The following is a 26,172-nucleotide window of genomic DNA, read 5'->3' as shown; positions in this document are numbered from 1 at the left end:
GGATCCTTTTTCCTGTCTCGCAACAGATGATACATTTCGGTTTATTCGCAATGCAACCGATTATCGTGTAAATCTGGAATCCGCATCTTCTGCAGATTCCCTTATTATCTTTGACTTCTTCGCAATTTCTGCTGATATGTCCCAGTTTATGGCATTTGAAGCACCTCCCTATTCTCGGTAGCACTTTGCAGGAACAAGGTGTTAATGCTATTCTGAATCGTTTGACCTTCTCCAGTTCTTTCCTGTATTCCTGCCCAAATTCAACTAAAGCGACTCGGTTGCCTCTCCACGTCTGTTTAGCTATCTTAACCATTCTTTCCATTATTTTCAATGTTCGTTTTATGTACTCCTTCATTTCTTCTCTAGTCACCTAACGGGTATATGTCCCTTAGTTGGAGCATTATACTGGCACTCGTATATGTTTCTTCGAATTCTTTTCCCTGAGTTCCTTTCGTCTCCTTTATTTTGTTCTCTATACCTGTTTTCTTGTTAAATTCCAGGATTATATCTTCCGCTCTCCATTTTCTTGCGTCATCTTTTCGTATTTCTGTCGTTTCTTCTACTTTTCCTCATCCCGTTGTTTATCCTCTAATGCGTACTGCTTCTTTAATTGTTTCATTTTTCTCTGTGCCGTTCGCAACTAGTTCGATCAAGTGTTCGATCTCAGTTTTTTTTTTATATGCCTGATGTTTCCCATTAATGTTTTCTAATATGTTATTATCATCGTCGTATCCTCGCTCATAATATTTATCATTTGAAAGTGAGGACGTTATTCTTATCGGCAGCTTTTCCATTATCCTGCTCTTTCTTTTTGGTTCCCTTACTTCGGCTCCTGATGCTTCTCCTTTCGTGTCTGTGCCTTCCGAGGCTTTCTTTTTCTACTTTATATATGCATTTCGTATACATTTCTATTTTCCCATCCTTTTGTGTCATCGACTGGGGTCTCTAAACCGCCTACCCAACCTTTAATCTTCTGCCAGGACCCAATGGAGCTGATTCCGAATCGCAAGCCAGCATTACCTTTCAGCAGCATATGCACAGCAGCCTCAGTCACTCTGTCGGTGAGGGCTGGGGGGGGGGGGGGCTGCAGGCCCTTCACCATCCTACTGCCTGCCCTGATGCTGGCGAGGGACTCCCAGGACCACTTAAACCGCGACCAGCATCTACCTTATACTCTAACCGATTCGTAGTCATGCGTTTTCCATTAAGCTTGCTGGAATGAGTGATATTGATTCGTTAGTCTAAAGTATTGTTTTCGTTTTAGGTTTCTCGAACTTCTTATTTTCTCTCACGATATCGTCTATATCGTTGTCGGTACAGTATGATATATAATCTGTTGTTTGATATTCGTAGGATTTCCTCTTAATAAATGCAATGTTTCCACAGATTTTCTTTTTATTTCTCTTTAGTTACGTTGTTGTTATTTTATGCTCTCTATCCTCCACATTTCCTCTCTGCACCATCCCAGAACCGGCGTTATACGGTTACATCATGATGGTGCCTCAGTCTCGCTAGCCCGAGATCGAGTGTACTCCCTTGCATCCGTTAATTTGTATATGTCACATATTGATGAATATTTCCACTTATCCTTTATATTTGTCGAATTACGTTTTAGTTAGATATATATTGGATACGCGTCGAAATATCTGATTTCCGTACGATTTGTTAGTAAAGTTTTATTCTTTTCCGATTGTTCGTTTTCATTTAGCCGAAGGCGCTCCTGTATTCCATGTGGACCCGCTCCGATTGAACCCGCCGATTATTATATTATATTACGTGAATAAACGTTCAATTGGAGCGGATCTCTGCCACTACATAACTGTGGAAGGCTTACTGCATAGCCTCATCCCTGGGAAAGTTGCGAAAGTTGCTTCCGTCCCGAGATGGAAGTGTGGTTATATTAGATTTAGTTAAGTTGCGCTAGGTTATGTTAGGTTGGGTTATGTTTGGGTATGTTTGTAGGTTGCTTAGTTATGTTGGGTTAGATTTAAGAAAGCGTAGGTTTGATTTTTTTATGTTTATGAAAGGTAATGTTAGATTGTGTTAGGTTGGTTTAAATTAAGTTTAGTGGGTGTTATATTAAGTGAAGCCAAGTAAGAGATGGATTACCGACAGATGGCAATGCCATCCGTCGATAGGTCTTGAATTCCCGACTATTGGCAATACCAGCCGTTATTATATCATAAGTTATCGACCGCAGGCTTCACTTACTATTGGTTGCACCAGCTGTATGTGAAAGCATGCGCTATCGGTTGTAGGTAACACCAGTCGTCTATAATTTATGGATTATTGAGCACCAGCAGCACCAGCCGTCGGTCGATTGTGAGTAACCGACCGCCAGCAGCGCCATCCATCGGTAACTTATAAGTTATTCTTAATGGAAACACCCATCCGTAGGCATGTATTGACTCGTTTCGCCATCTCTTCAATCACTGCTGAAACAGAATTGCGAACAGCTTGAACAGTTTTCACAGAGATGACTCCAGCGGACTGACAACAACGAATGCCACATATGAGTTTTCACAAAATCATTTGTCACACACCTCAGTGCTGAAAAGGTTAACGATGCTAGCGCTATTACTTTAACCAGGCATAGAATCCATAGGTGTGAAAAATTATGATCTTATGAATAATATCAATTCTAGAGGAACATTTCTAGTGTTCATATAAAAGTTCTATTTTAGTTGTAGAAATAAAATTCACTAAGATGACACTATACTTATTTTCAGGTCCAAGGTATGCTTACCATATTTAAGGAAAGGCACAAATCCTCATATAATAAATATCAGCCCACCACTAAGTATAAAAATTAAACGAATATGATTTCAAACTCGTGTCGATTATATAATATCCAAGTTTGGAATGTTAATGTGTGCTCTTGAAAGGGCCGATAAATATGAAAATGATGGTATTGCTGTGAATGCAGTCTTGTCAAAGACTGCAGTAAATTATTTATATTTCTAATTCCATTGTTAAGAAAAATAATTCTCCCAATTTAAGATTGCCTTACGCACGCGTTGTTTCAGGTGTACAGATGGCTGCGATGGAGAAGTTAGTTTGTTCAGAATCACAAACTTATAGTGGGAAGCTGGAAATAATGGTTGATGCAATGTACACTTTTATTTTGCGAAGTCAGTAAATCTGTTACTAATCAGTCTTTAATTGATGAAGCGATATCAAAAAACTGAAGGAATGTCTGATTTTACTCATTATGCGTGTAATCTAGATGTGAATAATTAAATAAAGGTTTACAATTAATATACGAATGTATAATTTATATTCTAGTAAACAAATCAATTTATTTTCCAGAATATAAATATTATTGATCAGATAAATTGATGCCTGATTCCTTCCTAGAGGAGAATTTGAAACAGATAGATTTGGATAATTATGTATGACAATTTAAAAGAACAAACAAATTGTACAGATAAACCAGAGGAAATGATCATGCAAATATTAGTTGTCATCTAAATTAATTTAAATAGCGAGTTCGTTAACAAAACTGTAAGCTCAAATATTATCTATTGTTCATTATGTTAAAAAAAATTTATTGGTCTTCATACATTACAGCATGTCCTAGATCAGTCTGATTTATTGCCCAAGCAACCATAATTCAGAAGTTAATTAATATCACATTTGAAAAAATTTACAGTATGTAAATTTCGTAAATTTCAAAGGTGACGAAGCTGGTACACGGTTCTTGGATCTTAAAAATGGTAAAAATGTGTGGCATGGAGAGGAGAACCTAGTCAACCACTAGGTACAACATTAACAATGGATTCTCAAAATTTTCTCGCAATGCTTTCTCATGAAAGAAATATATTTTTTGCGTTCAAATTAATTAGAAATGAAAAATAAGTTTGCTAGTAATATAATATTACATATATTTCGGAAAATTAATACTTGCATCGGCAAAGTTGTAATGGAAAAGTTGGAAATTAGCGATGATCTACGAAAAGCAATGAAATAAGAGAAATTAATGGTCAATTTGAAGTCGAAACTTACTTTGAAAAATTGAATATCGTCTTCTTAAAAAAAACCGACAGATTAACTAATTAAGGAAAAGTCATCCCTACCTACAAAAATTTTGTTACTTTTTGTAAAAGTTTAATATGATAATATAAAATATTTTAAATATTAAAAAAAAAAGTAAAATATATTTTTATATATTTTTCTACTATATTTTGTAACGTTAAATGATAAAAATTAAACAAATCACGTTTGAAAATATTTAATTATGTATTTAATATTTTATTATATATATATTGATATATACTTTACTCATAGATACTTTACTCATATATACTTTACTCATACATTTATAATAAAATGAACATAGTTATTCATATTTAGTATTTTTTTTAAAACAATGAGCAAAGATATAAAGTATTTTGTTGTTATAGTTCTAGCTGCTTCACAAGTCCCGAAAATGATAAAATAGACCAATGCCAGGAAAAAGTCTAATGTTTTATAATTATTTTATAGTTGAAAGATTATCAAGCTTTATGCCTGGATAGATGCTTATATATAAGTATAACTGCCAAAATGAAATGAGATCGCAAAGTGATATTTACACACCTGCGTACTGCAATCTTGACGTATTTAAATTTCTGATAAAAGCATATAAATGTTTATAATCTAATTATCAATTACAAATGGAATTCTACAATTTATCCATGTAATAGTCCTTTCTTATTGTACGCATTCGTACAAATTCGCGATTAAGTAGCTATGTGTCCACTTCAATTCCGAGTAATGCTCTAAAAAGCATTCAGGATAACGAATGACAAAATGGTGGCGCCACCATACCAGCGCTATATTGTCACTTCCGAGGAGTGTCAGTTGATCCGTAACCATCTGTGACCGGATTCGTTGGTTAAAATGTGAGAACCTGTAGCCAGCACGTTCTAGACTAACATAACACGCCGTGTGAATCGCGCAGCGCCAGCACCATCGTGACACACGTGTCATCGCTCAGTTCATGAATCTTCTCAGCAATGAGGTTGGGTCACATTTGGTAATGGGGAACCTGTGCTTTCATACAAATTAAAACCGTTAGATGTCACTAGATGTTCAACATACGAGTATTGACAGATATTTTGATAGTTGTTTTCCAATATTTATAGTTATTGAGGGAGTCATATATATTTCTCTCAACCCGTCATAAACTAAAAATATTATTTGTAAGAACAGTATTACTTACAAAATACAAATTCATGCTGTTGCGTCTCTAACTTCGCCTTGTGTAATTTCTTAAATGACATGCTGTCGTCGTATTTAATATAATCCTCAACTGCATGAATTTGTAACGATGAATTGTGGAAAATATATATAAAGTAAATGTATATATTTTTATGATAAAGTAATTAGCGACTTTATGGAAGAAATCGCCGTATCGAGCTAGTTTATAGAAAATAATAAAATCGAGTTCTTACATTTCTGTTTCGTGCCGGTGTATCTATTTTGGAATCAAAATAAGTAAATTGCTTGGTTTAGTCATTTTACATATTTGCTTATAATTTTTGTGCAATCAGTTTTCCCATTAGTAAATGTCAGCCTACGCTACTATCACGCATGTAGCTACGGTAAGCTGATAGTGTCATTGCCACGACCGTGTATCCCGTGTGCTATATCGCGGTGCATTAATAGTGCCGTGATACGCGTGTCGCCACAGCACTGAGAATATGCCGTTGCGAGAACTGAGTAAGGGCATTGTCTTTGCACAGTTCTGCCACGGAATTCGTTCCATCTGTTGTCCTTGGCGTGCCAATCGCTGGTTGTTTGGGATATTGTAGTGCATGAGGCAGACTTGTTTCTTATCATCGTCAAGGAGATGGATTTTAACTCCTCCCTTTTTGAATTTTGTTAATTATTGTTTGGAATTTTTGCCGTTTCTGTATCTCTATGACCGCATTGTGGATTCAACTTATATGTGATCTTTTTGGTCTTCATGTTTTGCTATGAAGGAGTATGTGTAGTATGTATGTATGCGTGTTCAGGAGGTTACGAACAAAGTGTAAAAGTCAAGAATCTTTTGAAGAGCTTTTTTATTTCTTGTTTTTTCGAGGAATTCTCTGCGGAGACTGCTGTCTTGCAGTTTTCCTATTTTCCTCGTAGGCGCGTTACATACCTCGCGCCTGTTGATTGGATATTCCCTATCTTAAGCCACCGCCTTCTTAGAGAAGAGTGGTGGTGTTTCTGGTGGGGGCTTACTTTGTATGTTACCATATTTGGTTATGTAGCGAGATTTCCGCTGGGCCTAATACCTGCGCCGGGTGACCAAGGGTAGCCTGGCCTCGGGCAGTGGGCCCTTCGGAAATCCCCGGTTTATGGCTTCCGCATGTGCCATCGAGGCCGTTAGAGAAAGTTAATTACTGCATGTCTGGAAAATGTTAAAAGTTTAAAACGGTTCCTCAAAAATGGCTTTATTGCTGCGCATACCCTAAACCGTGCTAGCCGTTTGTAGCGAAAGGTCTTCTATTGTACCATACTGCTAGCCGCTACATCACCCCCTTACCAGTGCAAACGTTACCTTACAATATTTACATATTATTTGCTAGTGGCTATGCTTAACAGATAACTTAAAATTATGCTTACCTACTATGTACAAACTTACTAACTACTTATCTCTATTGCCACTAACGACCAACCTGCAGGCGGTCTGGGAATCTCACCCGTCTCCCTGAGCGCGTTCGCAGAGGTTCCTGTGTGCAAGTTGGTTGCGAGCTTTCTTTATTATTTATTTCGTTGTATGGCTCGCTAGTTTGTTCGGTAACGGTGTTCTCATCTTCTATTTTGATTGAGTAAGCCGGTTTGAGGCGGTCAACAGATACTGTGGTATCCTTTCCTCTCAACCGTATTACATAAGTTTTATTTGCCCGTGACACGACCGGAAATGGTCCTTCGTACGGATGTTGTAGCGGTCGCTTGACGGCATCGACGCGGACGAAGACGTGAGAAGACGTCTCCAGGTCTTTGTGGATAAATATTTTTCGCTCTCCGTGTCGAGTTCCGGGAATTGGTCTTACTTCTCTGAAGTGTGCGCGAAGTTCTTTAATTGTATCGGGCGGTTCGCGGTTATCGGATTTTGTATTACTGAAGAATTCGCCCGGTAATCTTAGGTTTTGTCCGTATACGAGTTCGGCCGTAGATGCCTCCAGATCGTCGCGATATGCTGATCTTATGCCTAATAGCACTATGGGCAGCGAATCAGTCCAACGTTCATCGTTATGACACCTGATTGCTGCCTTTAGCTGTCTGTGCAGGCGTTCTACGAGGCCGTTCGCTGCTGGGTGATATGCCGTGGTTCTTAAATGCGTCGACCCGAGAAAAACATTTAAGTGCTTGAACAGTTCGCTTTCGAACTGTCTGCCCTGATCAGTGGTGATACGTAAGGGCGTACCGAAACGAGCGACCCAGCCAGCAATGAACGTTCTCGCGACGGTCTCCGCCTCGATATTCTCGATAGGGAAGACCTCTGGCCATCGCGTATACCTATCGACGCACGTTAGGCAATATCTGTATCCGCGTGAAATCGGTAGCGGGCCTACTAAATCGATGTTCACGTGTTCGAATCTAGCAGACGGTAAAGTGTACGTGCCGACCGGAGTTCTGTTATGTCGCGTGATTTTTGCGCGTTGGCAGTCTAGACAACTACGCGCCCATTCGCGACAATCGCGTTCCATCGACGGCCATATAAAGCGTTCCTTAACTAATTTTACGGTAGTTTTCACTCCCGGATGCGAGAGCCCGTGAATTGACGCAAAGGCCTGACGTCGGTATGGTTTTGTAATAAATGGCGGACAATATCTGTTGTTACGTCGCAGTATACATGCGCTTCACTTGTTGTGAATTTTACGCGTTTTAATTTTAACGATGTGCCTGATGCCATGAGCTCTTTCAATTCCTGGTCGGTATTTTGAGATTCCGCGAGTTTATCAAAGTCTATTGGAGCGGAAATGACTTCTATTCGCGACAACGCGTCCGCTACCTCGTTATCCTTGCCGCTAATGTGGCGGATATCGGTAGAAAATTGTGCTATGTAATCCAAGTAACGAAATTGCCTTGGAGTTGATTTTTCCGGTTTTTGTCTGAATGCGAACGTTATTGGTTTATGGTCAGTGTATATGGTAAATACACGACCTTCTATTGCATGTCGGAATTGCTTTACGGCGGAATAGATCGCGAGAAGTTCACGGTCGTACGCGCTATATTTTCTTTGTGCAGACGACAAGGATTTCGTGTGGAAGGCAAGTGGCTGCCACGAATTTCCTTGCCGCTGCTGTAGCGTAGCACCTAACGCGAAATCTGATGCGTCTACCATTATTGCAAGTTGCGCGTTGTTGGCTGGATGTGCCAAAAGAGTTGCCTTTGCGAGCGCGGATTTTAGATTTTCGAGAGCCGATTCGGTCTCCTTAGTCCACGCGATCGGCGTGGTGCTTTTTAATTTTTTTCCGGTTAATAATTTATTTAACGGAGCCTGTAATACCGCCGCGTCGGGAATGAATCTCCGGTAAAAATTTATCATTCCCAGGAAACCACGTAATTGCTTCACGATCGTAGGTTTTGGGAATTTCATTATGGCCTCGACCTTGTCGGGTAGCGGTTTTGTTCCCTGACTGTTAACTGCGTAGCCCAGGAATCTTACTTCTGTCGCGGCGAAAACGCATTTTGTCGGATTTATCACGACACCGTATTGTTGTAAACGAGCGAAAACCTGTCGGACGTGCTCTCGGTGTTCGGACTCGTTTTTCGACGCTATTAATATATCGTCGAGATACGCGTAACAAAAATCGAGCCCTCTCAGAACCGTGTCTATAAAACGTTGGAACGTTTGTGCCGCGTTTCTCAATCCAAACGGCATTGAGGCGTATTCGTATAATCCGAAAGGTGTGGTTATCGCCGTTTTTTCGACGTCAGCCGGATTTACTGGTATTTGATGGTACGCGCGAACTAAATCTAACGTTGAAAAGATTACGTTTCCTGACAACGTGCGCGTAAAATCCTCGATGTGTGGGATCGGGTATCTATCCGGTACAGTTCTAGCGTTTAGAGCCCGATAGTCTCCGCAAGGTCTCCATCCGTTGTCTTTCTTCGGAACCATGTGTAGGGCTGAAGCCCATTGGCTTTTCGACGGACGGATGTGACCTTGGCGCAGGAGATCTTCGAACTCCGCACGCGCGATTTTAAATAGCTGCGGTGCTAAGCGGCGCGGTTTGCAAAATACGGGTTGCCCGGCGGTTGTGTTTATATGATGCACTATGTCGTGCTTTACCTGCGGTGTCACTGCTGTGGGTCGCGTGATCGTGGCATACTCTGCCAGGAGGAGGTCGTAGGGAGAACTCCCTATGATTGTTTTTACGGACTGTGTGCTGTCCGCTATAATTCGTCCTCCCGAGCTCAGCGATGTCGTCTGGTCCAATAGCCGTCTGTTACGCAAGTCGATCAGCAGCCCATAATGAGTGAGGAAGTCTGCACCGATGATTGGCCTCGTGACGTCCGCGACGATGAACTTCCAGGGGAAGGCGCGGCGAAGTCCGAGGTCCAGATTGAATGTCCTCACTCCGTAGGTTGCGATGACCGAGCTGTTTGCCGCGTATAGCTCATAGGGTGTCTTCTCGACTCGGTCTTTAACTCGTGCACGTGGGTACACGCACAGATCCGAGCCGGTGTCGATGAGGAATTCTTCCTTGCTGACCCTATCAGCTACGAAGAAACGGCTGGTTTGTGGACCCTCACTGATAGCCGCACTCAGTGGCGTCCCTGCTCGTTTCCCGCCTGGTTAAAATTGCAAGGCGGCACGCATTTCGTCGATTCTTTACCGAATCTCCGATGGTACCAGCAGGTTTTATTTGCAGATGGGGATCTGCGTCGCCGTGCGCTTCCTGATCGCGACCGGTGCCAGTGATAGCCGCTCCGCCTATCTCGAGGTCGTGCCCTTGATAATTCCTCGATCCGTGTCTCCAAGCTCTGTAATTTCTGCATTAGCTGGTTGATGGCTGTGTCCGAGGTAACGCTGGCTACGGCGGTTTCGCTCTTCGGTGCGCCCTCGTGTATTTGATCCGCGATCTCGGCTATTTTCGTTAGAGGCAAGTCCGTTTGGGCATTCACAATTGCGCGGGTCATGGCCGGAAGGCGACCAGCCCACAACGTGCGCAGGAAGTCGTCGGTGACCGTCGTACCTGCTAAATTTCTCATATGTCTGAGAAATTGCGACGGCGTCCTGTCGCCCATCTCTTCTTTTTCCAAGAGCTGTTGGATCCTCTGGTTCTGCGTCGATGATAGACGCTGTGTTAGCATAGCCTTTAGCGTCTCATATTTCTCCGATTCTGGGGGGTTGGAAATAATGTCCTGAACCTCCTTCGCGTACTTCGTCTCGAGCTGCGCTGCGACGTAGTAGAATTTGGTGTGGTCTGCAACCACGCCATTCAGAGCAAACTGAGCCTCTAGCTGGTTAAACCATAGGCTAGGATGCTCTGGATAAAACGGCGGCACGCGAATGGCGAAACGATTCGATTCCACTACACTTGTGTGTTCTGTGCTTAGACTAGTGTTGGCTGCAGCGGCTGCGTTCTTTCTTGTAGCCATTGTTGATGAGGTTATAACTTATTCACTGGACACTTGCTTAAGACTTTACACTGTTTGAACGTATCACGTCGGGGTCACCAATGAAGGAGTATGTGTAGTATGTATGTATGCGTGTTCAGGAGGTTACGAACAAAGTGTAAAAGTCAAGAATCTTTTGAAGAGCTTTTTTATTTCTTGTTTTTTCGAGGAATTCTCTGCGGAGACTGCTGTCTTGCAGTTTTCCTATTTTCCTCGTAGGCGCGTTACATACCTCGCGCCTGTTGATTGGATATTCCCTATCTTAAGCCACCGCCTTCTTAGAGAAGAGTGGTGGTGTTTCTGGTGGGGGCTTACTTTGTATGTTACCATATTTGGTTATGTAGCGAGATTTCCGCTGGGCCTAATACCTGCGCCGGGTGACCAAGGGTAGCCTGGCCTCGGGCAGTGGGCCCTTCGGAAATCCCCGGTTTATGGCTTCCGCATGTGCCATCGAGGCCGTTAGAGAAAGTTAATTACTGCATGTCTGGAAAATGTTAAAAGTTTAAAACGGTTCCTCAAAAATGGCTTTATTGCTGCGCATACCCTAAACCGTGCTAGCCGTTTGTAGCGAAAGGTCTTCTATTGTACCATACTGCTAGCCGCTACAGCTATATGTAACATTATATATGTAATGCACTTTTGTTATGTAATGCTCAAATTTGTAGTCCTCAGATTCTTTTACTCTTTGGTAAAGCAATTTATTCTATTAACATATATTTATTAGGCATAGATGTAAGTAATTAGGCCATGCTATTAAAACGGTATTAAATGTGTTGTTGCAATTATATATTTAATGTCTAAAGGTGTAGATGGAATTAGTGTCCCGAGTTATATGATCCAATCGACATATCGGGTAAGGTTATGAAATATGAAAACCTTTTCCTATTCCACAACCCCTTTCCATGTTAAAGGAATGATTAGTTCTGCAAGACGAGAAGCCTGAATTAGTAAGATCTCTACGAACATAAGTAATTTGTAAGTAATACATTTTTTCTGTTTGAAATATTTGCCTTTGCATAGCATAGAATGCATTGATATAAATTCCTGGTTTATTTTATACTTTCGATCCAATTCTATTATAGCTTTTGAGCAGGAATAATATTGATTATACCTGATTTTTACAATAGTTGTTTATTAAACAGATTTTATGGACGTAGAAGCATCATTTGAGGGATGTATCGATCTACTTTGCAGTTCTATCAGTTTCTTTTTCTGCTCGCTACTTTCTATTCTCAGTTCCATATACTTATCCTTTATCACCATCATATATGTTGCATAAGATTATAATAACTTTTTTGGCTTTAAATTTTGCGGATATTTCAATTAAATTTACTTTGATTAAAAAAACGGAGATGGAAAAAGAGTGATACGTACCATTTCTTGGAAACGTTGTATCGTAATTTGCATCTGACTGTTTTGAAGGGCACGCACTTTACTTAACATTTCCAGTGATTCGGTCAGCGGAGCAAAAAAATATTCTACTTTCGATATTGTCGGCTCTTGTAATTCTAAGACAAGTACATTCATCTGCCGATATCGTGAACACTGTTTCTTGGCTAAATTACAGAAAACAAAATATATTATAAGGAATATATTGTGACGTGGTGAGGTCACAAGGCTCGCCCCCCCCCCCTCTGCTTCACTTAGCTTAGTTCGCGGATCACCACCCATGCGAGAAGCGTGACGCGGACCATCGCGATAGCTGTATTTGCGAGAAGCGTGAGGTACGCGATGGTAGAACCTTTTCCCCTTCCCCATTTTTCTCCTCTCTCTCTCTCTCTCTCTCTCTCTCTCTCTCTATCTTAAGGATTAGACTGGCGAGCTGATGGAAGAAACGACCCAGAAGACGCCCCTTCATCGGATAAGCAGATCGCTGGGTCGCGGAAGGGCTGTGCGCTAAGGTAGTGGGACGGGCTCAACGGTGGAAGAGTTGGAAAGCGAGTAAGAGAAGAAGATCCTAAAATCCAAGGAATATTATCCAAGTCCCTGCGAAGATATGATCGCTGCTATCGTCCATGGAGACACATAGGATGGTTTTCGGCTGTGAGAAGAACCTCCCCCCTCCCCCCGCCCCTGAACACACTAAAAGAGAAGTTTAAGATTACAGCGGACCTGCAGGTGAGCCGTGGAAAGCGCGGCGCGCGATATGCGCCGCAGTTCAAATGATCAGGAGGACCCCCCCCCTCCCCCCAGAAACACCCGTGGGGCGAGAAGAGGATCGGGAGGATCTAGGAGATCCGAGGACCACTAGTGGATTCATTGAGCGAGCGAGTTAGCAAGCGGCGAGCCGGATTTGATAAGCGAGCGGTTTTGAGAACGAGAGAAAGTAAAGGAGAGAGAGAGAGAGAGAGAGAGAGAGAGAGAGAGAGAGAGAGAGAGAGAGAGAGAGAGAGAGAGAGAGAGAGAATCAGAATTCAGGAGCCTGAAAAAGAGAGCGTGAGTACTTATATGCTAAAGCGTCCCATTTTTCCTGCCGCATTTCTGATATTGTGTATTGTAGTCGAGATAATATAAAAAGAAGCCGTGATTTCAGTATCCCGCTACCCGAATTTGCGCATTCGGTTAGACGTAGCCGAAAGAAGGAGCATTTCGAAGTTTCGAGGATTGTTCTGCCCCGGGTTTCATCGGGTTGCGTAGTCCATTAGTTTTTGCTACTTCCTGAGTAGCTGGTGCCCAAAAAGTCCTAGCCTCGCAGCTTCGAAATACCCCCTGGTTAGGCAATTATCTTGTTCTTTTACTTTGCGTTGGCGAATCCGCGGAAAGTGTAAGCACGCCGATATTTTGTACATCTACATAACACCGGATTGAAACTGGTATATACCCTTTATTACTGGTATAATTACCTCTTCTTGCGAATTGTAACGGGAACACCGTCACAATATTAAACATCGTAACATTAATTTTAACTCTGTTCATCATTGCTGATATAAAATTGCACAGTACAGAGGGCCCATCCGTTGATGAAAATAGTTTCTTTGTAAGTGTAGGTATGTTGGACATTTGATGGTTACCTTCATTTTTTAAAATGAATTGGTATGTTCATTCTTCCGTAATACGATAGAGCATTTTAAATGCATTTTCACTGTGAATAAACACTGTTCGAAGGGCATTTTAATAGTTTGCAGGATAAGTGAAACATGATAAGATTAGTATTGACAAATCGGTTTGATTACAAAACGTTTGGTTAGACTGTTCTTTGTGTCGTCCGTTTCAAAGTAAGTTCTCAGATTCTCAGTTCTACGTTTAAAGCTGTGTGTTCCATATATCTATTTAAAGTGATGGTCTCTATCAGTTGTGACGCAAACCTATCTACAGTATGTCAGGGAAGCTCGAAGGGATTAATTACCCAAATGCTTTAAGATGTAAAATGTACTTTAATCTAAAGCGATCTATCGTTACAAGGTATCCACTAACGTACAACTTTTAACGGGCTCGCGAACGCAAAAATAATCACAGAAACGGGGGGTATTTCGAAACTGCGAGTCCTTGTTTCTAGGGCGTCAGCTGCACAGAAAGCTGCAAAAAAATAGTCTACATGACCCCAGGAAATCCGGGGCGGAACAACCCTCGAAACTTCGAAATGCTCCTCCTCTCGACTACGCCCAGCCGAGTATACACACTCGGGTCGTGGGATACTGAAGTGACGGCTTCTTTATTTATCGCCTCTACGTGGGTTTATCTAACACGAGCTATGGGAAACTACGTAACACGTCGCGAATGACCGGGGATCGCCACCCGTTTCACGATATAAGATACAATACACAATATGCGATACAAGAAATGCGGCATGAATATGGGACGCTATAGCGAATTAGCTCTCGCCATCGCGTTGCATGGATAAGTAGAATCCACATTCTTTTGAAATGCAGAAACACATAGGCATAATGGTACGCATAGAAGAATACAGCATACATACTACGGAACGCTGAAATTGGTTGCGCCATCGCATTGCATGCAGCATTAGAACTCTATTGCATTGACAAGCGGACCCATTAAAGGGCAATCCTATTGCATGGAATTGTGAACTTCACATTCTAATGAAATATGATATCAGATAAGCATAGTGCCATGCATAGAGGATACCATCTTACATACTTTCAGACGCTGAAATGAGATATGCCATTGCATTGCATGCAAGACTAGAAATCAACTGCTTCGACGAGCAGACACTATAAAGCGCCATCTAGTTACATAGAATTGTAGAATTCACATTCTTTCAAATCGTAGAAGTAGACAGGCATAACTCCATGCATAGAAGTATACAACTTACTTACACTGGAACACTGGAGTGAGATGAGCCATCGCATTGCATCGAGCACTATAACACCATTGCTTTGATACGTAGAACCATTGTAGTCCAACCCTGTTGCATGGAACTGTAGAATTCACATACTTTTGAAGTGTAGAAGCAAATAAGTATAGCGCGTTGCATTGAATATTACATCTTATCGTGTGGCATTGAAATCAGATACGGCATCACGTTGAATGAAGCATTAGAACCCTATTGCACCGATATGTGGACACCTTGAAACGGTATCCCGTAGCAAGGAAGTTTGGAGTTTACATTCTTTTGAAGTGTTGACGAGATATACATCACGCGTCGCATTGATACTACATCTTATCATGAGATATAGAAATGAGATGCAATGTGGCGTTGTATGAACCATTAGAACTCCATTGCTTCTACCTCCATCGCAACTACCTACTGACGAAGTGTGGGATTTACGTTCTTTCGAAGTCTTGACGAGATTTACATAACCCGTTGCAGTGATATTACATCTTATCATGAGACATAGAAATGAGATGCGGTATCGCGTATTGTGAAGCATTTGAATTCTACTGCTTCAATCCGTATACATTAAGAAACGCTATTCCGTAGCAACGAAGTGTGGCATATTCATTCTTTTGAAGTGTTGACGAGATGTACATAACGCGTTACATTGAATATTACACTTTATCATGAGACATTTTTAAATGAGATGCGATATCGCGTTTTATGAGGAATTAGAACTCTATTGCTTCAATATCTAGGAATTTAGAAACGCTATTCCGTAGCAAGCAAGTGTGGCATCTACTCTCTTTTGAAGTGTAGAACGGATATACATAACGCTATTACGTCGCAAGGAAGTGTGGGATTTACAAACTTTTGAAGTGTTGACGAGATATACGCATCACGTTGCATTGACATTACATCTTATCATGAGGCATAGGATGGAGATACTATATCGCGCTTTATAAAGAGTTAGAACTGTATTGCTTCGATACATACACATCTAAATCCGCAGTTCCGTAGCAAGCAAGGGCGACATTTACATTATTTTTAGGTGTAAACGAGATATACATAACGCGTTGCACTGAATGTTACATGTTATCGTGACACATAGGAATGTGATGCGATATCTCATTTCTATGTCTCGTCAAAACTTCAAGAGAATGCAGATCCCACACATCCTTGCAACGGCATTGCGTTTCTAGATGTCTACGTTTCGAAGCAATAGAGATCTAAAGCTTCATAAAACGCGATATCGCATCTCATTTTTATGTTTCATGATAAGATATAATATTCATTGTGATGTGTCGTGTATACCTCGCATACACTACAAATGAATGTAAATGCGACACTTCCTTGCTAAGAAATAGCGATGGCAGATGTCTACGTATCGAAGCAATAGAGTTCTAATGCTTCTTAAAACGAGATATCGCTCCTCATTTCTATGTTTCATGATAAGATATAATATTCATTGTGGAGTGTTATGTATACCTCGTATTCACTTCAAAGGAATGTAAATGCGACATTTCCTTGCTTGGAAATAGCGTTTGCAGATATCAACGTATCGTAGCATTAGAGTTCTAATGCTTCTCAAAACGCGATATCGCTACTCATTACTATGATTCATGATAATATATGATATTCATTGTGGTGTGTTATGTATACCTCGTATTCACTTCAAAAGAATGTAAATGCAACACTTCCTTCCTACGAAGTAGCATTTGCAGATGTCTGCGTATCGAAGCAATAGATTTTTAAAGCTTGCTAATTCGCGATTTCGCATCTCATTTCTATGTTTCATGATTAGATATAATATTCATAGTGGAGTGTTATGTATACCACGTATTCACTTCAAAAGAATGTAAACGCGACACTTTCTTGCCGGGAAATTGTGTTTGCAAATGTCTACGTATCGTAGCATTAGAGTTCTAATGCTTCTCAAAACGCGAGATCGCATCTCATTTCTATGTTTCATGATAAGATATAATATTCATTGCGTAGTATCATGTATACCTCGCATACACTTCAAATGAATGTAAACGCGAAACTTTCTTGTGAGGAAACAGCGTCTGCAGATGTCTACGTATCGTACCAATAGAATTCTAATGTTTCTTAAAACGCGATAGCGCACCTCATTACTGTGTTACATGATAAGATATAATATTCATTGCGATGTGTCACTTGTACCTCGCATACACTTCAAATGAATGTAAATGCGACACTTCCTTGCTAGGAAATAGCGTTTGCAGATGTCTACGTATCGAAGCAATGGAGTTCCAATGCTTCTTAAAACGAGACACCGCATCTCATTTCTATGTTTCACGATAAGATATAATATTCATTGCGATGTGTCATGTATACCTCGCGTACAATTCAAATGAATGTAAATGCGGCACTTCCTTGCTAGGAAATAGTGCTTGCAGATGTCTGCCTATCGTAGCATTACAGATCTAATGCTTATCAAAACGCAATATCGCATCTCAATTCTATGTTTCATGATAAGATATAATATTCATTGCGAAGTGGCATGTATACCTCGCATACACTTCAAATGAATGTAAATGCGACACTTCGTTTCTAGGAAATAACGTTTCCAGACGCCTATGTTCCGAAGCAATAGAGTTCTAATGCTTTTTGCAACGCGATACCGCATCTCATTTCTATGTTTCATGATAAGATATAATATTCATTGCGAAGTGTCATGTATACCTCGTATTCAAATGAAAAGAATGTAAATGCGACTCTTCCTTGCTATGAAATAGCGTTTCCAGATGTCTACGTATCAAAACAATAGATTTCTGGTGCATTTTAAGACGAGATGTCGCATCTCCCTTCTATGTTTCATGATAAGATATTATATTCATTGCGAAGTGTCATGCATACCACGTATTCACTTCAAAAAAATGTAAATGCGCCACTTCCTTGCTAGGAAATAGCGTTTGCAGATGTCTACGTGTCGAAGCAATAGAGTGCTAACCGTTCTTAGAACGCGATATCGCATTTCATTTCTATGTTTCATGATAAGATATAATATTCATTGCGAAGTGTCATGTATACCTCGTATTCACTACAAAAGAATGTAAATGCGACACTTCCTTGATAGGAAATAGCGATGGCAAATGTCTACGTATCGAAGCAATAGAGTTCTAATGCTTCTTCTAATGAGATATCGCATCTAAATTCTATGTTTTATGATGAGATATAATTTTCATTGCGAAGTGTCATGTGTACCTCTTATTCCTTTCAAAAGAATGTAATTGCCACACTTCCTTGCTAGGAGATGCGTTTCCATATGTCTACGTATCGAAGGAATAGAATTCTAATGCATCTTAAAACGCAATATCGCATTTCATTCCTGTGTTTCATGATAAGATATAATATTCAAAGCGAAGGGTTTTGTATATCTTGTCTACACATGAAAAGAATATAAATGCCACACATCCTTGCTAGGAAATAGCGTTTCCAGACATCCACCTGTCGAAGGAATAGAGTTCTAGTGCTTCTCAATGCGCGATATCGCATCTCATTTCTATGTTTCGTGATACGACATAATATTTTTTGCGAAGTCTTATGTATACCTCGTATGCACTTCTAAAGAATGTAAATGCCACACGTTCTTGCTAGGAAATGCGTTTCCAGAAGTCTACGTATCGAAGCAATACAGTTATAATGCTTCTTTTAACGCGATATCACATTTCAGTTCTATGTTTCATGATAAGATGTAATGTTCATTGCGAAGTGAGACATAGAAATGAGATGCGATATCGCGTTTTAAGAAGCATTAGAACTCTATTGCTAGGATACATAGACATCTGCAGACGCTATTTCCTTGCAAGGAAGTGTCGCATTTACATTCCTTTGAAGTGAATACGAGGTATACATAACACTCCACAATGAATATTATATCTTATCATGAAACATAGAAATGAGGAGCGATATCTCGTTTTAAGAAGCATTAGAACTCTATTGCTTCGATACGTAGACATCTGCCATCGCTATTTCTTAGCAAGGAAGTGTCGCATTTACATTCATTTGTAGTGTATGCGAGGTATACACGACACATCACAATGAATATTATATCTTATCATGAAACATAAAAATGAGATGCGATATCGCGTTTTATGAAGCTTTAGATCTCTATTGCTTCGAAACGTAGACATCTAGAAACGCAATGCCGTTGCAAGGATGTGTGGGATCTGCATTCTCTTGAAGTTTTGACGAGACATAGAAATGAGATATCGCATCACATTCCTATGTGTCACGATAACATGTAACATTCAGTGCAACGCGTTATGTATATCTCGTTTACACCTAAAAATAATGTAAATGTCGCCCTTGCTTGCTACGGAACTGCGGATTTAGATGTGTATGTATCGAAGCAATACAGTTCTAACCCTTTATAAAGCGCGATATAGTATCTCCATCTTATGCCTCATGATAAGATGTAATGTCAATGCAACGTGATGCGTATATCTCGTCAACACTTCAAAAGTTTGTAAATCCCACACTTCCTTGCGACGTAATAGCGTTATGTATATCCGTTCTACACTTCAAAAGAGAGTAGATGCCACACTTGCTTGCTACGGAATAGCGTTTCTAAATTCCTAGATATTGAAGCAATAGAGTTCTAATTCCTCATAAAACGCGATATCGCATCTCATTTAAAAATGTCTCATGATAAAGTGTAATATTCAATGTAATGCGTCATGTACATCTCGTCAACACTTCAAAAGAATGAATATGCCACACTTCGTTGCTACGGAATAGCGTTTCTTAATGTATACGGATTGAAGCAGTAGAATTCAAATGCTTCACAATACGCGATACCGCATCTCATTTCTATGTCTCATGATAAGATGTAATATCACTGCAACGGGTTATGTAAATCTCGTCAAGACTTCGAAAGAACGTAAATCCCACACTTCGTCAGTAGGTAGTTGCGATGGAGGTAGAAGCAATGGAGTTCTAATGGTTCATACAACGCCACATTGCATCTCATTTCTATATCTCATGATAAGATGTAGTATCAATGCGACGCGTGATGTATATCTCGTCAACACTTCAAAAGAATGTAAACTCCAAACTTCCTTGCTACGGGATACCGTTTCAAAGTGTCCACATATCGGTGCAATAGGGTTCTAATGCTTCATTCAACGTGATGCCGTATCTGATTTCAATGCCACACGATAAGATGTAATATTCAATGCAACGCGCTATACTTATTTGCTTCTACACTTCAAAAGTATGTGAATTCTACAGTTCCATGCAACAGGGTTGGACTACAATGGTTCTACGTATCAAAGCAATGGTGTTATAGTGCTCGATGCAATGCGATGGCTCATCTCACTCCAGTGTTCCAGTGTAAGTAAGTTGTATACTTCTATGCATGGAGTTATGCCTGTCTACTTCTACGATTTGAAAGAATGTGAATTCTACAATTCTATGTAACTAGATGGCGCTTTATAGTGTCTGCTCGTCGAAGCAGTTGATTTCTAGTCTTGCATGCAATGCAATGGCATATCTCATTTCAGCGTCTGAAAGTATGTAAGATGGTATCCTCTATGCATGGCACTATGCTTATCTGATATCATACTTCATTAGAATGTGAAGTTCACAATTCCATGCAATAGGATTGCCCTTTAATGGGTCCGCTTGTCAATGCAATAGAGTTCTAATGCTGCATGCAATGCGATGGCGCAACCAATTTCAGCGTTCCGTAGTATGTATGCTGTATTCTTCTATGCGTACCATTATGCCTATGTGTTTCTGCATTTCAAAAGAATGTGGATTCTACTTATCCATGCAACGCGATGGCGAGAGCTAATTCGCTATAGCGTCCCATATTCATGCCGCATTTCTTGTATCGCATATTGTGTATTGTATCTTATATCGTGAAACGGGTGGCGATCCCCGGTCATTCGCGACGTGTTACGTAGTTTCCCATAGCTCGTGTTAGATAAACCCACGTAGAGGCGATAAATAAAGAAGCCGTCACTTCAGTATCCCACGACCCGAGTGTGTATACTCGGCTGGGCGTAGTCGAGAGGAGGAGCATTTCGAAGTTTCGAGGGTTGTTCCGCCCCGGATTTCCTGGGGTCATGTAGACTATTTTTTTGCAGCTTTCTGTGCAGCTGACGCCCTAGAAACAAGGACTCGCAGTTTCGAAATACCCCCCGTTTCGGTGATTATTTTTGCGTTCGCGAGCCCGTTAAAAGTTGTACGTTAGTGGATACCTTGTAACGATAGATCGCTTTAGATTAAAGTACATTTTACATCTTAAAGCATTTGGGTAATTAATCCCTTCGAGCTTCCCTGACATACTGTAGATAGGTTTGCGTCACAACTGATAGAGACCATCACTTTAAATAGATATATGGAACACACAGCTTTAAACGTAGAACTGAGAATCTGAGAACTTACTTTGAAACGGACGACACAAAGAACAGTCTAACCAAACGTTTTGTAATCAAACCGATTTGTCAATACTAATCTTATCATGTTTCACTTATCCTGCAAACTATTAAAATGCCCTTCGAACAGTGTTTATTCACAGTGAAAATGCATTTAAAATGCTCTATCGTATTACGGAAGAATGAACATACCAATTCATTTTAAAAAATGAAGGTAACCATCAAATGTCCAACATACCTACACTTACAAAGAAACTATTTTCATCAACGGATGGGCCCTCTGTACTGTGCAATTTTATATCAGCAATGATGAACAGAGTTAAAATTAATGTTACGATGTTTAATATTGTGACGGTGTTCCCGTTACAATTCGCAAGAAGAGGTAATTATACCAGTAATAAAGGGTATATACCAGTTTCAATCCGGTGTTATGTAGATGTACAAAATATCGGCGTGCTTACACTTTCCGCGGATTCGCCAACGCAAAGTAAAAGAACAAGATAATTGCCTAACCAGGGGGTATTTCGAAGCTGCGAGGCTAGGACTTTTTGGGCACCAGCTACTCAGGAAGTAGCAAAAACTAATGGACTACGCAACCCGATGAAACCCGGGGCAGAACAATCCTCGAAACTTCGAAATGCTCCTTCTTTCGGCTACGTCTAACCGAATGCGCAAATTCGGGTAGCGGGATACTGAAATCACGGCTTCTTTTTATATTATCTCGACTACAATACACAATATCAGAAATGCGGCAGGAAAAATGGGACGCTTTAGCATATAAGTACTCACGCTCTCTTTTTCAGGCTCCTGAATTCTGATTCTCTCTCTCTCTCTCTCTCTCTCTCTCTCTCTCTCTCTCTCTCTCTCTCTCTCTCCTTTACTTTCTCTCGTTCTCAAAACCGCTCGCTTATCAAATCCGGCTCGCCGCTTGCTAACTCGCTCGCTCAATGAATCCACTAGTGGTCCTCGGATCTCCTAGATCCTCCGTAGGGCTCCTTGGTGGGGTAGACTATACGCTTCGGTATTGTTCGGGGCATCGATCGGTGGATTTCAGGGATCTTCTCTTCTCGCCCCACGGGTGTTTCTGGGGGGGGGGGGTCCTCCTGATCATTTGAACTGCGGCGCATATCGCGCGCCGCGATTTCCACGGCTCACCTGCAGGTCCGCTGTAATCTTAAACTTCTCTTTTAGTGTGTTTAGGGGGGGGGGGGAGGGGGGAGGTTCTTCTCACAGCCGAAAACCATCCTATGTGTCTCCATGGACGATAGCAGCGATCATATCTTCGCAGGGACTTGGATAATATTCCTTGGATTTTAGGATCTTCTTCTCTTACTCGCTTTCCGACTCTTCCACAGTTGAGCCCGTCCCACTACCTTGGCGCACAGCCCTTCCGCGACCCAGCGATCTTCTTATCCGATGAAGGGGCGTCTTCTGGGTCGTTTCTTCCATCAGCTCGCCAGTCTAATCCTTAAGATAGATAGATAGATAGAGAGAGAGAGAGAGAGAGAGAGAGAGAGAGAGAGAGAGAGAGAGAGAGAGAGGAGAAAAATGGGGAAGGGGTAAAGGTTCTACCATCGCGTACCTCACGCTTCTCGCAAATACAGCTATCGCGATGGTCCGTGTCGCGCTTCTCGCATGGGTGGTGTTCTGCGAGCTAGTCTAACCGAAGCAGGGGGGGGGGGGGGTGAGCGAGCCTTGTGACGTCACCACGTCACAGCACATACAAATTCGCGATTAAGTAGCTATATGTTCAAATTCAATTCCGAATAATGCACTAAAAAGTATCCCAGATAACAAACGGCAAGATGGTAGCGACACCATGCCGGCATTATATTGCCACTTCCGAGGAGTGTCAACTGATTCGTAGTCATCTGTGACCGGATTCGTTAACTAAAATGCCATAACGTGTTACCAGCACGTTCTAGACAAGCGAATCGCGCAGCACCAGCACCATGGTGACACGCGTATCATCGTCCCATTCATGAATCTCCTCAGCAATGACGCAGGATCACATTTGGCAATGGGGAACCTGTGCTTTCATACAAATTAGAACCGTTAGATGTCAGTAGATGTTCAGCATATGAGTATTGATAGACATTTTGATGGTCGTTTTCCTATATTTATAGTTATTGAGCGAGTCGTATATATTTCTTTCAATCCATCATAGACTAAAAATATTATTTATAAAAAAAATATTACTTATAAAATAAAAATTCATGCTGTTGCGTCCCTAATTTCGCCTTGTGTACTTTTTGAAATAACATGCTCTCATCGTATTTAATGTAACCCTCAATTGCATGAATTTGTAACAATAAATTGAAGAAAATATATATAAAATAAGTGTATATATTTTTATGACAAAGTAATTATCGACTTTATGGAAGAAATCGCCGTATCGAGCTAGTTTATAGAAAATAATAAAATCGAGTTCTTATATCTTTGTTTTGAGCCGGTATATCTATTTTGGAATCAAAATAAATAAATTGCGCAGTTTAGTCATTTTTCATATTTGCTTATAATTTTTATGGAAACAGCTTCCCCATTAGTAAATGTCGGCCTACGCCGCAACCACGCGTGTAGCTATGGTGAGCTGATAGTGTCATTGTCACGGCCGTGTAGCCCGTATGCTATATTTCGGTGCTTTAATAGTGCCGTGATACGAATGCCGCCCCAGCACTAACAGTATGCCATTTCGAAAGCTGAGTAGGAGCATGTAGCGGCTAGCAGTATGGTACAATAGAAGACCTTTCGCTACAAACGGCTAGCACGGTTTAGGGTATGCGCAGCAATAAAGCCATTTTTGAGGAACCGTTTTAAACTTTTAACATTTTCCAGACATGCAGTAATTAACTTTCTCTAACGGCCTCGATGGCACATGCGGAAGCCATAAACCGGGGATTTCCGAAGGGCCCACTGCCCGAGGCCAGGCTACCCTTGGTCACCCGGCGCAGGTATTAGGCCCAGCGGAAATCTCGCTACATAACCAAATATGGTAACATACAAAGTAAGCCCCCACCAGAAACACCACCACTCGTCTCTAAGAAGGCGGTGGCTTAAGATAGGGAATATCCAATCAACAGGCGCGAGGTATGTAACGCGCCTACGAGGAAAATAGGAAAACTGCAAGACAGCAGTCTCCGCAGAGAATTCCTCGGGAAAACAAGAAATAAAAAAGCTCTTCAAAAGATTCTTGACTTCTACACTTTGTTCGTAACCTCCTGAACACGCATACATACTACACATACTCCTTCAAGCACTTTGTTAGCACAGTTCTGTCACGGAATTCGTTCCATCCGTTGTCATTGGCGTGCCAATCGCTGGCTGTTTGGGATATTATAGTGCATGAGGCAGACTTGTTCCTTATCATCGTCAAGGAGATGGATTTTCATTCCCCCCTTTTTGAATTTTTTAAATTATTGTTTGGAATTTTTGCCGTTTCTGTATCTCTATGACCGCATTGTGGATTCAACTTATGTACGATCTTTTTGGTCTTCATCTTTTGTTACATGTAATATTATATATGTGATGCACGTTTGTTATGTAATGCTCCGATTTGTAAGCCTCAGATACTTTTATTCTTTGGTAAAGCAACTTATTCGATTAATATATATTTATTAGACATAGATATAAACAATTAGAAAAATGTTATTAAAACGCTATTAAATATGTTGTTGCAATTATATATTTAAGGTCTGAAGATGTAGATGCAATTAATGTCCGATATTTTACGTGATCCAATCGACGTATCGAGTAAGGCTATGAAATATAAAAATCTTTTACTATTCTTCGACCCCTTTACATGTTAATTGAATGATTAGTTCTGCAAGACAAGAAGCCTGAATTAGTGAGATATCTAGGAACATAAGTAATTTGTAAGTAACACATCTTTTCTCTTCGAAATATTTGCCTTTGCATAGAATAGAACGTATAGATATAATTGCCTGTTTTGTACCCATTTCGGTCCAATTCCATTATAGCCTTTGAGCAGAAGTAATATTGATTATACTTGATTTTTGCAATAGTTCTTTGATTAACAGATTTTATTAACCTAGAATCATCATTTGACGGATGTATCAATCTACTTTGTAGCTCCATCAGTTTCTTTTTCTGCTTGCTACTTTCCATTTTCAGTTCCGTATATTTATCCTTTATCATCATCATATATGTTGCGTAAAATTACAATAACTTTTTGTCCTCAAATTTTGCGGATATTTCAATTAAATTTCCTTTGATTAAATAAACGGAAATTAAGAAACAGTGGCACGTACCATTTCTTGGAAACGTTGTATCGTAATTTGCATCTGACTGTTTTGAAAGGCACGCACTTTACTTAACGTTTGCAATGATTCGGTTAGCGAAGTAAAGAAATATTCTACTTCCGAAATTGTTGGCTCTTGTAATTCTAAGGCAAATATATTCATCTGTCGATATCGTGAACATTGTTTTTTGGCAAAATTTCAGAAAAACAAATATACTATAAGTAAAATAATAAACATCATAATATTAAATTTAACTCTGTTCATCGTTGCCTTGTTGGACACATCCATAACAATATACAGGGTGGGGCAGTAATAATTAGCACCTCAGATATCCACGAAACTATAAGTTTCATAGAAGTTTTTGCTAGTATAAAATTGCATAGTACAAAGGACCCATTCGTTGATGAAAATAGTTTTTTTGTAAGTGGAGTTATGTTGGACATATGAAGGTTACCTTCATTTTTTGAAATGAATTGGTATGTCCATTCTTCCGTAATACGATAGAGCATTTTAAAGCAAGTTTAACGATCTGTAACATGACGGCATTGAAGGTTACAAAAAGTAAAGAAAGGAGATAATACTCACGGTTTTGATAGTAATTGAAACATACGTATTGTAAACAGTGGTG

General features: G+C 40.5%; 1 protein-coding gene and 1 long non-coding RNA gene across 2 annotated transcripts in view; both read right to left on the bottom strand.

The window, feature by feature from the left end:
* LOC143430118 (uncharacterized) overlaps positions 1–26,172 on the bottom strand; it is a 304,969-nt gene that overhangs the window by 144,191 nt on the left and 134,606 nt on the right. The window lies entirely within an intron of this gene.
* Positions 6,639–10,587, bottom strand: LOC143430372 (uncharacterized). Its single transcript, XM_076906604.1, has 3 exons — positions 9,822–10,587; positions 7,875–9,705; positions 6,639–7,494 (listed from the first exon to the last, which is right to left on the bottom strand). Exons 1-3 carry the CDS (start codon positions 10,585–10,587, stop codon positions 6,639–6,641), a joined length of 3,453 nt encoding a protein of 1,150 aa, XP_076762719.1.

This window comes from Xylocopa sonorina, chromosome 13 (genome assembly GCF_050948175.1).
Source record: "Xylocopa sonorina isolate GNS202 chromosome 13, iyXylSono1_principal, whole genome shotgun sequence".
Classification (NCBI taxonomy): domain Eukaryota; kingdom Metazoa; phylum Arthropoda; class Insecta; order Hymenoptera; family Apidae; genus Xylocopa; species Xylocopa sonorina.
The sequence above is the reverse complement of the archived record's forward strand: the minus strand, read 5'-3'. Positions and strand labels throughout refer to the sequence as shown.